General features: G+C 44.9%; 1 protein-coding gene across 1 annotated transcript; it reads right to left on the bottom strand.

Annotated features, from left to right (window-relative positions):
- Positions 1-896: 896 nt before the first annotated feature.
- Positions 897-15,743, bottom strand: tut7 (terminal uridylyl transferase 7). Its single transcript, XM_008288137.1, has 29 exons — positions 15,661-15,743; positions 14,382-14,838; positions 13,980-14,134; positions 13,682-13,798; positions 13,367-13,544; positions 13,142-13,230; positions 12,069-12,120; positions 11,891-11,960; positions 11,564-11,690; positions 11,326-11,445; positions 11,103-11,237; positions 10,672-10,849; positions 9,067-9,743; positions 8,828-8,978; positions 8,054-8,140; positions 7,827-7,927; positions 7,474-7,531; positions 6,927-7,030; positions 6,730-6,819; positions 6,528-6,641; positions 6,186-6,263; positions 5,921-6,098; positions 4,791-4,838; positions 4,584-4,675; positions 4,375-4,490; positions 4,092-4,291; positions 3,870-3,943; positions 3,690-3,756; positions 897-2,614 (listed from the first exon to the last, which is right to left on the bottom strand). The coding sequence occupies exons 2-29, from the start codon at positions 14,818-14,820 to the stop codon at positions 2,556-2,558; spliced, it is 3,954 nt and encodes a 1,317-aa protein (XP_008286359.1). The 5' UTR covers positions 14,821-14,838; positions 15,661-15,743; the 3' UTR covers positions 897-2,555.
- Positions 15,744-16,277: the final 534 nt, after the last annotated feature.

The raw sequence follows: 16,277 nt of genomic DNA, 5'->3' as shown, positions 1-16,277 counted from the left end.
ATTTACGCTTCAGTGGTAATACTCACGTTTGATATTTTCATTTAATCCCTAAGGCTCGATTGTCTTGTTATATGTAGTAAGCTAAAAAAAAAAAAAAAACAACAACAAAAAAACAACGCTAAGCTAAGACGTTTCCAGAACATGCAATCATGACTTCCAGGATGAATGATGAAAAATGGACTTTCACGCTGTACTGTGGTACATTTTTACACAAATCACAACATCTAAGGATCATAAACTCATCATCAGTCTTATACTTGTGCATAGTGAGTCTAGTTTCTTGTAAAATCATCATTAGAACAGCTGAGGTGTTGACCGGCTACAGTACCAGCACAAAAATGAGAAAAATAAAGTTCAGAAGAATAACTCATCCATCATAGTTTTGTCATTGCCTCCTATGTTGCTGTGTGGTCACACTTGTGGCCTTTGCTCTATATAAAGCACCACAGAGGAACTCCAGTCAACCTTCATAGCCTGCTGACTTTGATAAATGCACAAACCATTTATCCATCCATCCATCATCTCTACACCTTAATCCTCACTAGGGTCATGGGGGGCTGGAGTCTATCCCAGCTGACTCAGGGTGAAGGCAGGTTCACCTGGACAGGTAACCAGTCTATCACAGGGCTACACTTAGAGACAGACAACCAAGCACACTCACATTCACACCTACGGACAATTTACAATCACCAATTAACCTCAGCATGTTTCTGGACTGTGGGAGGAAGCCGGAGAACCCGGAGAGAACCCACGCTGCACGGGGAGAACATGGAGACTCCACGCAGGAAGATCCTGGGTGTCCTCACCGGGCGAACCGGCGACCTTCCAACCACCTTGCAGCCCCACACACCCTTTATGCTCAAAGCAAATAAAATAATAAAACCAACAACACCACATTGGTATTTGATTTTAGTTTAATGAATTCTTTGACACACAAAATGGATTTGCAAGCCAACCTTTCCTGGCAGGATCAGGGTTCCTTAATATCAAACTAAACCTTCCATTTGAGTCCAACAAAAAATAAAATAAAATAAAAAAAATACATAAGGCTGGTGTTAAAACAAATCTACTTTTAAAATGAGAAAATTGATTACAAGAACCACAACAAATTATTTCTTTTTTTTTTCTTTTCTATAAAATTCAGCAATATTAGGATAACGATAAAGCCAGACGGTCCAATATTCAGAGCTGAATGATAAGCAGGTCTTTGAGACATAACTAGCAGCAACATAATTCAAGGGCGTGGACCCTCACAGTGCAGCTACCAATCCGTGGCACCATTACAATGAAAGGAAGCCTCTGTGGCAAATAAATACATCAATCTTTCCGATGAACTAACTGAGATTACCTCTAGTTAAGGAGTGAGTGGCTGCAGTGTATGCCATCAGCTGGACCAGCAGATTGTTTGTTTTTCTTAAAATATTACCAAGAAACCTTTTACACAACGCTGCCGACTACTGTATGTGTTCTACTATTGCCAGCCTTCCTCGCCTGTGTCGTGGTACATACATACAGACCAGGGCTAGCAGGAGAAGGACAGTTTTACCGCCCTTCTGTTCGCACTTGCAGGCAGTTGCGGGGCAGTATGTATCCATGAACAGACGTGGACCAGCAGTCTCGGAGGATAAAAGTGTGATCCTAAAAAATACATCGACGGGGCGGCTTCTCTAAGCAAGGAGACACACTGCAGGTAGAGCGGATTTCAAGGCTTGAGGGGAGAGATGTCAGCACAGATGACAAATTAAACCAAAAATTAAAATAAATTCAACAAAACGGTCCCAGCCAATGTGAAATGTGCGCTGCCATTCAAACCTGTAATGTATTCTTTTTTTTTTTCTTTTTTAAATCCCCCAAAACATCCTCACAAACCTTCTGATTGGAGAATTAGGAATAAGTGAACCACGATCGTGATCATTCCATCTGACTTTAAGCCACTTTACGTAGCAGATATCATCGCACGCCGTCACCGTGTATTACTGCTGGAGCTTAATTTACAAACACCGGTGCTCACCAGACTGTGCAGACAGTTTCACCTATACAGTGTCATAAAGTGTTAGCATCAAATATAAGACAAATACATCATATGCCGTCTTCAAAAGATATCCTATTATGGAGATCTAAGCTATTAGTCACCTAACAGACACTTCTGAATTATTTACATTTTCGAATTTAAGACATTTCACACTGAATCTGAAATGACGTCGCTTGAAATGTAATGAAAGCTTTAAAAAAAAAAAAAAAAAAAAAGGACTTGACTGGCAGAGTAGGTAAATGAAGACATGAGGTGCATGCATAATGGCTTCTCTTGTTAAAATGAAAGCTTTAAAAAGCTCCTCTGAGGAGGAGAGCTTCGGGGGGGAAAAAAAAAAAGAAAAACACATAAAAAGGCCCTATTTGGCTTCAAGTCAAGGTGTCCTAGCTTTGGCTTTTAACGGGCTCACACTGGCCCAACAGTACCATTCAGATTTAAGGGTTTCTGGACTTTGAGTTGCTGTCTGCCTGGACAAGGAGTAGAATCTCAGGGTTTGCGTATCCACAGCTGCTGCGACGGCGGCTCATTCCACCGGGCTCTTCCTGTGACCAGAGCGACCCATATTTCTGCAGGCCAAGCTCCCTGAAACACACCAAAGAACCGTTAACAGTAACGCCAAACACATTTCTAACCTCACACCATCCCATGCCACGCCTCTTTTAGTCGAGTGCTGAGTGTGTGTGTGTGTGTATGCATGGAGGGTGGGAGGGACGGATTTATCTTATTTTTTAAATGCTGTAATGTTTTTAAATGATGTCATGTTTTGAAATGCTTTGTTGTTTTTAAATGTTGTAAAGCACTTTGTGTTGTCGTTGTATATGAAAAGTGCTATAGAAATAAAATTTGATTTGATTTGATGTAAAAAAATAAAATAATAAAAAAAAAATGATGTGACTTATCAGACTAAAAGGCAAATCAGTGCAAACCTCGTTCTGATAGACAGCTGGACTTTATTTTTCTGCTTTGTGAACAAGTATGCTCACTCACATGGTGGACAAGTAGAAGATGAGAACAATTAAAAGCAGACTGAGAAAGGTATACTGGTATTCTAGACAAAACGGCAGCAGGCATTCTCTCAAGGATCCAGGGGAAGAATCCTGAGCCTGACCCTCCTGAGCCTGAGCCTGCTTAGCCTGAGCCTGCTGAGCCTGCTAAGCCTGAGCCTCCTGAACCTGAGCCTCCTGAACCTGAGCCTGAGCCTCATGAGCCTGCTGCAAAAGCGTTGCGATCTCATTCTCCATCACCAGCCCTGAACAAGACACTAAAAGAAACTCGACTAACTTCTTTGCATAATGTAAGCAGAGCACATTGTCTCCAGAAATTACAAAAAAACATTTTTTGGTTCAAACTGACGGAACAGTTGTGTCATTCATGGGAAAATAAATGGGTCATTGTAGTATAAGTGCACCCTAACTCCCATATGTAGGCTAAAATGTAAAAAAAAAAACACTCAAAAAAGTAGAGTGGATGCTCCCCGAAATCTAATTTATTTATATTAAACAATTTACTGAGGGTTAAAATTACTTCCTACATTCCATTAAAATAAGTTCGTTTTTAAATCAACTAAATGTTAAATCAGCTACATCATGATAATGCAATGAAATCTTTCAGGTTGACAGTATATTTCCAACAGAAGGAGAAAAATAAATTTAAATACCTGCTTGTGGACTTAATATCACATTTTGTTGCTTCCTCTTCTTCTTTTCTTCTTGTGTAGGTAAACCCTAAAAAGAGCAGAAGACCAACACCGGTGTAGCAGTGTTAAAACAAGAAGGGGTACCACAGTGTCGACAAGGAGGCATTTTAACAGAATATTTATCATTAAATGAACGCAGACCTGTTTCTCCTTTTCTCTCAAGTTCCTCAAGTGGGCTGAAGAGGGAGAAGAAAAGTTTTCCATCTTCATATTACCTGCCAAATGACAATTCAAGATCAGCTCACGCCTCTATTATTGACGTTTTATCAATGCACAACAACATTTAAGTAACGCTATCTAACGGAAATATCTTTTGCAAGAGCTTAGTGATGCCACAAGAACCGATAAAGTGAGCGTGTGCACCTGCAGGGCTTCTGTTCAGGTGGCAGTCCTTCTTGATGTGGGCAGCGGAGCCACACAGGTAGCAGCAGCGCATCTCCAGTGCATCTCGTTTCCTCCAGTGTTCATTCTTGTATCTGACCTGATCCTTGCCGTCGTCCGCTGCGTCCATTTTGTCTCGCAGGTGCTCCGGCCTTTTGTCGGGATCCCGTCTGTGCTTGGACCTGGGCCAAGATCGTTCACAACATGAGTCCGGCGTGACGCACGTTTAAGCAACCGAACGCCGACGTATTCTGACTGTACCTACTTCTTACGCATCGGGCAGTCCTTCATGAAGTGGCCGATCTTGCCACAGATGCGGCAGCAGCGGTCATTGGGAGCCACCTGTCCTTCAGTGAGGACTTCAGGGTCAAAGAAATACTCCTGGGACAGATGCAGACAAATTACAGTGTCAGTGCTTATGACATCACCGTCACCACAATAAGAAAACATAGAGTCCAGACAGCAGATACTCACCATGTGACTGGGGTACGCAGGAGGAAAGGCTTTGACCGGCGTGCCGAACACGGTTCTGCCGTTGATAAAAGCCTTCATGATGAAGTTGGTCACTGTTTTGATGAAAGGTGACAAAAAAAATGAACATGAGACAATTTTTGGGGGAAAAATATAGAGAAAACGACAAAAGACTAAAAGAATGAGATAGAAATAAGGAAGTGATCGTACTTTTTCTTGACAGGCCGGCGCCCAGGTTATGATTCAGGTCGAATGGATCTGTGATACGAACAGAAAAACAACAAAGCAAGACAATTTAACAAAGTTTACATCCATGTCTGTTGGATAATATCTGTAATGAAGACTTTGAAGCGTTCACAGAGAGAAACAAAAAGAGTTAAACTTCTTGTACGCGTTCACATGTTTAGCAAATTAAGCTAAATCTGACAGAATGCAGAGCTTTAGTCGTGACAGTAGACGGTGCTTTAAATATGGATGCTGCTGCAACTTCTAGGCTGTAGACGTTGCAGCACAAGAGATCAACAGAAACACCAGATTAGTCTCATCAACTCAAACCAAACGTGCAATACGGTAACAACCTCAGTGACCCTTCTGATCCCAGCTTGTGGTGTTGAACAATGACTAGAAAAGCGTTTCTGCAGAGCATTATGGCATAACAGCAAAGTTTCACGTCTTGGATATAAAGTATCGTCACTGACTCATTTCATCCTAATGAACTTCTGTGTGAAATCAGCGACGCATTCTGGAGTTATGGCCCAAAAAAAAAAAAAAAGAGGTCACAGTGACCTCTGACCACCAAAACTTGATCAGTTTATCCTGGCGTCCAAGTGGATGAAGGACCGACAGAGCCTTCTGGCCAAAGCTGTTGCTGGTGTAGAGGCATTCATCCATCCATCATCTCTACACCTTAACCCTCACCAGGGTCATGGGGGGCTGGAGTCTATCCCAGCTGACTCAGGGTGAAGGCAGGTTCACCTGGACAGGTAACCAGTCTATCACAGGGCTACACTTAGAGACAGACAACCAAGCACACTCACATTCACACCTACGGACAATTTACAATCACCAGTTAACCTCAGCATGTTTGTGGACTGTGGGAGGAAGCCGGAGAACCCGGAGAGAACCCACGCTGCACGGGGAGAACATGGAGGCTCCACGCAGGAAGATCCCGGGTGTCCTCACTGGGACACGAACCAACGACCTTCTAGCTGTGAGGCGACGATGCGAACCACCGAGACACCTTGCAGCAAACTCTCTAACAACACTTTTTAACAAAGTCTAACAAGCACAATTTTTATTGGTCCTTTTTTTTTTTGCATAACTTTGTCACACAAACTGACCTTCGATGACGATGTATTTGGACGTCCACTGCTTGTTGAAGGTGGTGAGGCGGGCCTGCTGTCGGACGCAGATGACGTGCTCTCTGAAGTCGAAGTCTTCGGTGTAGAAGCGGAGCAGGCCGAGCCACAGCTCCCCCACGCTCTCAGTGTTGTTCCCGTGCTGTGGCCAGCGACTGGGCTGCAGGTGGAAGACGACAGCGTTACTGAGAGGCGGTGTTTGCATACGTGTTCACTAATAAGCCACGAATACGCACAACAGACTCACAAGCGTTTTCAGATCGTTAAAGAAATACACGTTCCAGCCATCGACGAGCACCTCTGGCTTCTTCTTTCCGTCGTAGATCTGAAACAAACCAATTAGTAAAACTGTAAGATTAGAAATATGACATTGCACCTTCACATCCAAAATGAAACGGCATCACAGACTAACCCTTCTGAGTGGTAAATTTATCTTTGCAGCTCGAGGAAAGGAAAACAAATCTGTAAATTCTGTGTTTTAACTAAAGGTGACTTTTACGTGGCAAAACTAAAATGCAAACCTATGCAGAACTTAGTTTAAAAAACATAAAAGCCTTTCTGAACATAGTCACAGTCGTGTAATTTGTACCTCTTGCAGCACAGGAATAACCGGTGGGTTTCTCTGCTGAAGGAAGAAGAGCACCATGAGGGTGTAGGCGTAGGACGACAGGCTGCCACGCGATGCATCCCCAATGTCACACATCTGGAACGGGACGGAAACAATCCAGTGGTCTGAACAATGCGGCGGCACAGAACGGCCTAAACATTTCACAAAGATGTTTCATGCTCACCTTGGCAAAAACCTTCATGACGTAACAGAGGATCTTCACTCTTCTGTCGATGGCGGCGTAAGAAGCCAGCAGGTTTGTGTTGTGCAGGGCCTGAGAAGAAAAAAGATCCGAATGTCTTGTTTTCCCGCTGAACCTTTTATCCTATTACTTTGTCGTGACCCGCTGGAGAAGACAAAAAAATACAAGCGAGCCCTTACCAGTGTGTTGTAGAGGCTGATGTCTCCCTCCAAGCCGGTGCGAACGTGGTAGAACTTCACGATGGGGACTTTAGCTGTGGTGATGGGGAGGATGTTCTTCAGACCTGGCGTCACGGTGGAGACACAGACACGGGTGAACAAACAGTGACAGCTTTGTTCCACTATTGCTCTCATCTTATCAGGAATTATGGGAGACACATACAGGAACTTAAGTTGATCAAAAACTTTTTTTTAGAGAACAATCGGGGCAAAAAGTTCCCTGCAGACTTTCAAAACAAGTTTTTTTTTCTAATTAAACATTTTAAAAGTTTGTCTTTGGGACTGATGAAAGCAAACACAGACATTAGCTGCCAGGAACAGACAGTTTTCTGGTGGAGGTGGAGAGCTTCACAGTCAACATGACCCACAGGGATACAAGAACCGCATTCATGCCCAGTTGGACAAAAGTGGAATTACATCATTTGTCTAAACTGAAACCGACATTGGCTGCAAGCTAACAAGCTAAAATATATAATGATGCACAAGACGTACATCTCCTAAGCCTTACCGGGGTGTTTCTTTAACATTCTCGCCAGGCTTTCAATGATCGTGATGCAGTCAGCGTCCTGTGAAGGAAAAAAAACATAAAGTAAGGATTCAGAATCAGAATGAAAGAAGTCGCCGTATTAATTACACAAAAAAGCCTCAGATTTTATTCCAACTGATGTAGAAGAGAGAAGAAATATCGACACATTGGTTTTGAGAAGCGAAACTTTCTTGTGACCAAACTTCAGGAAAAAAATCAGGACGAATAAACGCTCAACAGAAATACACCTGAACAGCAGTAGCTTCATAAAAGGTGATGTATTTGTGAAAAAAACAAACAGTGGGAGTAAAAAAAACAACAACAAAACAACTCACATCCATGGAGTCCTGCCCCTCCAACACCATACAGATGTCGAGGTCGCTCTGTCTGAAGCCAAAGCCGTTCTTGGACGACCCAAACAGCTGCAGTCGGGCTCCTGTGCAGCAAAAAAACACCATCATTTGTCATTTTTATCCTAAACACACTCAGTTTTGCTCAGAGTTCATGGCATCATCAGGCTGAGTCTAGTCTGAAAAGCTGCGAGGAAGGCGGTTCACTTCACCGGCATACTGTCGTCTGACGAAGGCCTCCAGGTCTTTGAGGATGTGTTCTCTCACATCCACTTCCAGTTCATCTGGGGCAAAGTCGGCTAAAAAGGGGAGTTAAAAAAAAAAAAAAACAGCTTCAGAATACTTTGTGGTTGAGAAGTTTAACAGAACACAAACCCTACCGATGGTTCAGAAACAAGAGGTCATGAGCTCAAGTGTTTAAAACCCATCAGGGCTCCGTGTAGGCAAGCAGCCGGGGGAGGCGGCTGTAGAAGTAGATGAGGATAGTTTGTCACGCTGTCAAGTGATAAAATGGAGAATATTCACCTGGAAAGTCCTGCACAAGGAACCTGAAACAGCTGCTGGAGCGTGACGTTGTGTTTCGCATTGATCGCATTGACACTGCCATATTTATTTTGTTTTAGTTTACAGCTTGATTTCAAACTCCCTTTTTTCTTATTTACATTTTAGAAGCACAACACAGAGATGTGCTGAGGTTGTCCAAGCTAACGATAAAGTTTCCCAAATGCACACCAGCTCGTGAGCAGGTGGCACAAAGTGGAAACGAGCAACAAGGCCGTGCAGTTAAGGGTTTGTTGAATTCTACTCAAAAGAACAAACCGTCTAAAAATCTGAAAACATTCTTGCATGAGCCCCAGTGTTGATGCCACATGATGCGAAACGCCTCAAAAGCTTATTTTAATTTAAACCACTTTCTCAAAACTGGCAAATTCTTGAAATTTGACGTTAGCAAGATGCAGGCAGGTGACATTTCCCGTCATACTCACTGAAGCACTGCTCACACACTTTGTTGAGGACACAGTGAAACTCCTGCGTTATCGGGGGCAAAGGATCCAGCTGCACTTTCTTGAAGTCCTCCGGACAGTCTTTCTTCAGATGCCCGTCGCGCTTGCACAAGCTGCAGACGACCATGTGCGACTAAGAGACAGTGAACGGAGTTTAACTCGGATGATTCACACACGCTTATTGACAGACATTCAGAAAACGACCATGAAGCTCAACTTGCCTTTCCTCTGGTGAAGGCCAGCTTGGTAAACTCGTACGACAGCCTGCCCTGCTTTCGGTTTTTATTTTCTGGGCATTCATCTTTGAGGGTTTCCCCTGAAGGCGGAGGTGAACCGCTGTCGGGTGCCATCTCCAGCTCTTCGTCCTCGTCCATTGAACCAGGTGTGTCCAAGTCTGGACCCTCCTCATCAGACAAAAGCTCCTCCCCCGAGATCTCGTCCACGGGGAAAATCTCTTCGTCCTCCGTGGTGAAGCTGTCCAAGTGGCGCCGGTTGTGCGTGTCCACGTCTTCATCGTCCTCCTCGTCTTCGGAGAGGCTACTTTTTCCCGGGTCCACTTTTTCCTTCTCTCTCTCTTCATCTGAGTCACTGTATTCTTCAACTTCCTCCTCTTCCTCGATGATGCAGTCCGAGTCGTCGGGACCATTCTGCGCAGCTTTGGACTGGGACTGAACACTGAGCCGACTGAACCCGGTCAAGCCCTCGGTGTCCTCGCCCAGAGCCTTAGCGTTGGCCCCTTCCACGGGGCCTCGCTTCGGATCTCTTTTGTGATTAGCAGCTGGCGTATTGAGTGGCAGTGCAAAGTACTTGTATGTGGTTTTGAGGCAGTGGAGGATGTACTCGTACATCTGCTGGCTGTTCACTGTGCGAGCCACATTTCTCTTCACAGCAAACGGATCTGAAAACACACAGGCGTTGGTTAGAGGTAAACCGTTCTTCAGTATGTGTATTCAATATCTAAAAAAAAGCTATCAGACTTATAATAACAAATCTAGGGTTGGGGAGAATTTGCAGCTTTTCAGAACCACCTAACGCCAAAACGAAATCCCACAGTTCAGACAGGACACTGTCAGATTTTTATTTTTTATTTTTGAAGTTATTTTTTTAGCCTTTATTTGACAGTGCAGTGAGAGAGAGAGAGACGGGAAAGTGGGGGAGAGGAATGGGGGAGGACATGTGGGTAGGGGCCATGAGCGGGATTCGGGCCCATGACCTCCACATCGGGACTGTGGCCCTGCACATGGGGCGCCAGCTCAACCCGGTGAGCTATAGCAGCGCCCCCACTTTGTCAGATTTTAACCATTTATTTGGGATCACAGACATTGACTCTGCTCGTGATGCTCTGGAACAATCTGAGCAAGCACGACACAGATAATCCCCGAGATCACAAACCCCCGCAGAGCCATGAATTTACAATTTACAATTTTTCAAATACGGTATGAACACGAGAACAGGAGACCAACTAAATAGTCTTCACATACAGAATCTAGTTTACATAGTTCAAGGTACAATAATGAATCATCTGCAACCTACAGTCCCATGCTATGGGAAACACCGGGGTTATAGGAGATCGAATTGTTTTTAAAAGGCGGTGGTTGGGGAGGAGGAGGAGATTTGATCTGCAGAGGCTGGAGTAGCATCGATGTGGTGAGCGTAAAGCTGCCTCACTTATAAAGCACGCTAAGTGGGTGGGCTGGACTTTAGCGATGACGATTGGACAGGAGGGGCCATGTGACACCCTGACTGAACTAACGCGAAGCTCTATACAAACCAAATGATATTAACATGCTGTTTTACAAATACAGAACAATTCCTTTGCTTCTGACCTTCCACAGCGATGCGTTTCTTCGGCCAGTCCTTCATCTCCCGGGAGAGAACGATGCTGGTCCGCACGCTGATCACGTTGTCAGCCATGTTGAACTCCAGCGAGTAGAAGCGAAGCATTTCAACCCACAGGAGGCCAACTTCCGCCGGCGGGTGAGGGCTTTGGAACACGAGCGGGACCTTTAAGAAACCGGATGACACGCACGCATGCATTACTGCCGATTTTCCAAAGTGCACCAGATTTTCTTTGGAGTTTTTGTCTGATTCACCAAAAATAATGTTTCCTGTTTCTTCAATCATGTCTTTTGGTGTACAAGTTTCTACATCTACAAAAATCTGATCTAGAAACAGCAAATTCATTTAAAAAACTCATAAATGATCATATCAAAGAGCCAAAAGTTAAGAAGATGAGGAACTACATCTTCATGATTACCTTCCCCTTTATAGTGGAGCCCTCTGCTGGCTGCGACGACTCTTTGGAGGAAGGAGTGTACGCCCAGTGTAAATACCCATCCTCCGTGTGAGTGAGGTTGAAGTCCGACAGCCTGCTGAGTGAGAACACCTTGATCTAAAGACAGTCAGATGTTTCTGTTAGTTTCCACTGAAATTAATACTTGGGGTTTTACTGAATTCAGACTGCAGATGAACAGAAGCACCTCTTGGTTCAGATACGTAGGCAAGAGAGACTCTTTGCGCTTCTGCAGGAAGTAGATAACCATGAGGGCGAAGACGTACGGCGGCAGGCCTCCTTCCTCTGCGCGGTCAATCTGACAGATCTGGACCAGAAGCAAGAACATCGCAAAAACAAAATGTGATATTTGGCCAAATGTATGAGGCCTCTTTAGTAGCTGCCTGCTAATGTGAGAAAGGTCACGGTTTAAAGTAGAAACCGACCTGGGCCCAGCGTCTGAAGCTCAACACCAGAGGGAGGAGGAGCGGCTCCCTGCTGGCTATCGCCGAAAGATAGGAGGTGGTTTGGAATGCGTTTTCATTCCCCGCGCTGACTTTGCAGATCAGGCCGCTGTCGAGAGAAATAACAAGTTTCCGTTAAGGGTTTTAATGCTCTTGTGTGTGTGATAATGAAACCGTGATGAGTCTTTTTTTCTCTCTTTGCATGTAAGAAAACCCGTCTCAGCAGTAGATCCCGACTTCAAAGCTTCAAAAACTGATCGACAAATCTGACATAAAGATAAATCAAGAAGCCATAAACGAGATGCCAACCTCTTCTTCTCTTTGCAGATGACCACAGGCACCCTGGCGTGAAAATCGGCTTCCAGGTCGACAAAGAGAGCTGAGGGAAGGAACAACGAGGCGTTTTTAAATTTAAATCTTCCGTGACCGTTCAGCACATGACTGACTTTTCCTACGGAGGGAGTTCAGTGAATACGAGGTGACTCACGGCTCACGGAGAGGGTCTCCTTCACCAACAGCAAGACGTCCGGCTGATGCATCTGTGAACACATTCCATTTCAAAGCCTTTACACAACAACACGCAATATAAAGACAACTTGGGTGCACAACATTCACAAATCAATTACTGTGGAAACCTAACATGTTTAGAACGCATCATTTTTTCTGTTTATTTTATATGTCTTCATAATGCCAACCTAAAACTTTGCAGCTAACAATTCATAACATCTTGCAGATCTTCTCTAAGGCCTCGTCCACACATATCAGGGCATTTCACAAAACGAAGATATCTTTCTACGGTTCGGCCTGTCATCCACACGAAAACGCAGATTTACGGCGTTAAAAACGATTCTTTCAAAAACCTCCGACCGAAGTGAAGATCTGCGAATCCTCCGTTCATGTGGACGCCAATAACCGGGTTTAGGTTTCGAAACGTCACTGCCTGCGACAAATTATGTTCTTTACATCACATATGCGACCTGTGTTTACATTTGGAAACAGCGTGGACGCCCTCAGAGCCGTGTTGGTGTTGTCTCTGGTCCAGGCCCAGATACCGCTCCAAGAACACAGGCGACGGACGGCGTTGAGGACGGTTATTTTCCGCCACCTTGCCATTCCACGTCCGAGGCATGTTCTCCGTCAAAGACACCGACGCCGGTTTTGGGTCAGACCGGGACGCACTGCCAGCTGGTGGGAGAACTTTGAAATCGTGCTCTAGGAGGAGTGGCGTGATGATTTCCACAAGTCCTGGTCGTCGCTCCTGTCGTCGGAGTTATTACATCCTCACGTAGAACATGGATGTGCTTAAAAACGCACTAATGCGGTTAGATGTGGTTGGATTCTTTTCTAAAAACGAGGTAGTGTGTACGTAAGTTTCTTCTAGACAGAGCGGGCAGGATATTCAGTTGTACAAAAACCCTGCTACGTGTGGACAAGGCCTAATTGAAGCTATGTGTGTTTTGTCTGTTCTGGAGGTAGTCACGGGGAGATTCCGTATATATTTGATAGAAACACGGCAACATAACGGCATTCACACTATCCGACTCCCGCTGGGCTACTCACATGAGGAGGATACTGAATGTCAATGTTGACATCCGAATCCTGAAATCCAAATTTAGTGCAAGATGATCCATACAGCCTGAGCCTGATCTCTGCAAATGAGAGAAAGACAGAGAATAATGTTATGAGCAATACAAACCAATGTAAAGCATAAGAGCCAGCTGCCTGTCGTTTCATTTAGGTCATGCTTCTGCCACAGAATGAATATTTCATCCTGAGACGTCTTACCGGGCAGGACGCTAAGAAGGAGGTCCTGCATGACGGAGACAACGCATTGTCTTTTCTCCACGTCCTGGTCGTTCATCCCATGTTGCTGCACAACAGCCTGAAGCGCAGCGCTCACTGCACTGATCTGCTCCGGACCAGGAGGCAGAATCTCAGTCAGCATCACCTGCTCCTGCCTCTCCTAGAAACACACAAGCAAACAGGCGTTCACTCCATGAAGAATAAAACTGCTCAATGACAGTACAGGAGAGCCATCTATCAGCAAACGCTCGCTGTTATTATGAAAATGGAAGTGTGCGTATTAGGACAGTTTCTCACTCTGGCTCTTTTCTTGTGCCGCTTGTCTCTGATGTGCCGGTAAGCATCCGACACAGACTCCAGGAGAACATCACACAGCGCGCAGGTGTAAAGTGCGCCAGGGTTGCTGTGGGACTTCTGAACCAATTTAAAAATAGGAAAGTGCAGATATTAGATGCAAAAAATGCTATGATGCTGTCACAGATGCTCTTAACTCGCAACCAACTAGTAAACAATTCAGAAATTATATCACAGAAAGATGCTTTCTCAGGTTGAGGTGTCAGTTTTTGAGACACTTTATGATAATCAGAGTCTTTACCTTTTTCAGGGAGAAGATTTCCTCCCTGTTAAGCCGCCTCTCCGTTTGCCGCAGGCTGCGCAGATCTTTGGCTGACAGCGCAGACTCTTCGATCACAAGGCCCCTGTTCTCTTCAGAGAAAGGTTTCTTCTTGTTTCTGTTTCTCCGTCTCCTTCCTTGAAAAGAAGAAACCCACAATGATGTGTCACAAATATGTCGGCACTGTTTTTGGGTAGGTTATGCTAATCAGTGCTGCGTATGTGGCAGAGATGATGCCGTAGAGCCAGTTCTTCCAGTCACACTTACGGCACATCACTGTGACCACAATCATTTATACTTCCACAGTCTGCTTTAGATGTTTTCAGGCAGGATTAATCCTAAGTGTTCCACTCATTCCCTGGGGTCTGATTTCCAAATCCTCACCTGAACTGTTTGCACCGTCATCCCCAGGGTCTCTCCCGCCCTGCTCCCGGTCTTCCTTTGGACCTTCTCCGTGGGTACTTCTCCTCCAGTGCTGCTGCTGCTGCTGCTGCTGCTGTGAGCGCTCTCTCCAGTTATCTTCTCGATACCCACCACTGTTTTCAGGACCTGAGAACCACCGGAGGTCATCCCGCTGAGAGGGGCTGTGACCACCTCTGAATCCACCGGGAGAGTAGCTCAGGGGCCCCAGGCCTCCCTTCTTGGGGCTCGCCCAGTACGGCCCGGCCTGGTTCTTCTTGCCCGGCTGACCGCCCTCTGGTCTGAAGTTCTGCCCTCTAACGTGGTCTTGCATCCTCCAGCCTTCTGCCTTGTCCGTTGATGCTGCTGCTCCCCTCTCCCAGCTGCCTTGCTTAGCCCGGTACGACCTGCCGGGTTTGTCCATGGTTCACCTGTGCTAAAACTGAACGATGAAAAGCCCAGTTAATGTAGACACAGTCCTCATGTGACCGAAACACAACAAACTGTGTCTGCCTCACTTCAGGAAACTTTCAGTGGCTGCAGGTTTCCCAAATGACATGTAATTCACACCAGACCGTTGCAGCTACGTTGAGCCAACAGGTAGCTGGAGATAGATTTAGCATTTTTAACCTTCGTGTAACACAGTCTGACCAACTAACTAACTGTTAACCGACTTTACCTGGCTGTAAACGTTTACAAGTGCAGGCTGAAATAATGACCCCAATGGCACCACTGGTACTTCTCAGGACACGACACCAACCATCCATATATCACCATTAAACGGTTAACGGGTCACTGTTTACGTACAAATGTGTTGTCTCCCAACGACTCCCAACTTACTTGGCTAACGGCAGCGTTAGCCCTCGAACCCTCTGCCTACCTGACTTTGTTTATGGCATGGTGTTAGCTTGAGCTAGCACACTAGCCTCTGCAGTGTTATTTGGCTCTTAATGTCTTCCGCTTCCTCGGGTTAACGGTGCATCGTGTTATCACGTATGTGCCCTCACACGCCGTCAACAAACGAGCGTCGGTCGCCACATTTAACGGCGTTTACTGCTGCCACACAGCGACAGCCAGGCTAATGGTAGCTGCTAGCCTGCTAGCTAGGACAGCAGCAGCTTGCTACACAGCTAGCAACAGCTAGCGTTGCTGTTTATTTTATAGTTTCTGTTGAGCTGCGCGACCTGCAGCTGCGGGTCGAGGCAGCGGACAGGTAAACGCCAACGAGAATGAACCATACATACCAGTGAAGTCCTTAAATTACCTGTAGTACGCGTACAGAGGACATACTTGGAGCCTTGTTCAGGTCTGACTTGGCATGATCCCTTGTCTTGCTCTGGAGTTTGAAAGGTGACGCACAGCCTGTGTGTGTTTTCTAATCGTCAGCGGCAAAGTTCCGCCCACCGCTAAAAACAGCGCAACGGGCTCCTCTGGTTTTTAATATTACATAAAATAATTATCGTTTGAACTGCAGCCAGGAAGCCTTTAGGAAATTAAAATTTAATTGAATAAACATGAAAGTCTCCGCAAATCTCTGCTGTTGTTCGTGTTCCTGTTTTGGGATTTTCTGCCATTTTATTTAATTTTATCTTAATATTACTACTACTACTACTACTAGTACTACTACTACTACTACTACTACTAATAATAATAACAATATAGCCTAACACCATTATACAACCTTTTTTAATATATATAACCTGACAAACAACCCATTTCACATGTAAACATTTAGTTTCAGTCATTTTAAATTGATCATAATTTCACATAGCTTGAAATCTAATAAGAGAAATAACAATTTCCATGAATTTTTTTGTTTGTTTGTTTGTTTTTTAGACATATTAGGTAAGACATTTAACACAAAACACATAAAATTCTTGT

Source organism: Stegastes partitus, unplaced genomic scaffold (genome assembly GCF_000690725.1).
Source record: "Stegastes partitus isolate 25-593 unplaced genomic scaffold, Stegastes_partitus-1.0.2 Scaffold543, whole genome shotgun sequence".
In the NCBI taxonomy this organism is placed as follows: Eukaryota; Metazoa; Chordata; class Actinopteri; family Pomacentridae; genus Stegastes; species Stegastes partitus.
Note: the sequence above shows the minus strand (reverse complement) of the source record. Positions and strands in the feature narration are given on the sequence as shown.

Bases quoted from the DNA above. Each gene is read 5' to 3' on its own strand.
- tut7 (XM_008288137.1), bottom strand. From the start codon at position 14,820: ATGGACAAACCCGGCAGGTCGTACCGGGCTAAGCAAGGCAGCTGGGAG. The intron at 8,979-9,066 runs GCAAGTTGAGCT...ACTGTCTCTTAG, and splicing joins TGGCCTTCACCAGAGGAAAG to TCGCACATGGTCGTCTGCAG. The intron at 6,820-6,926 runs GTAAGGGCTCGC...TTTTCTTCTCAG, and splicing joins TCAGCCTCTACAACACACTG to GCCCTGCACAACACAAACCT.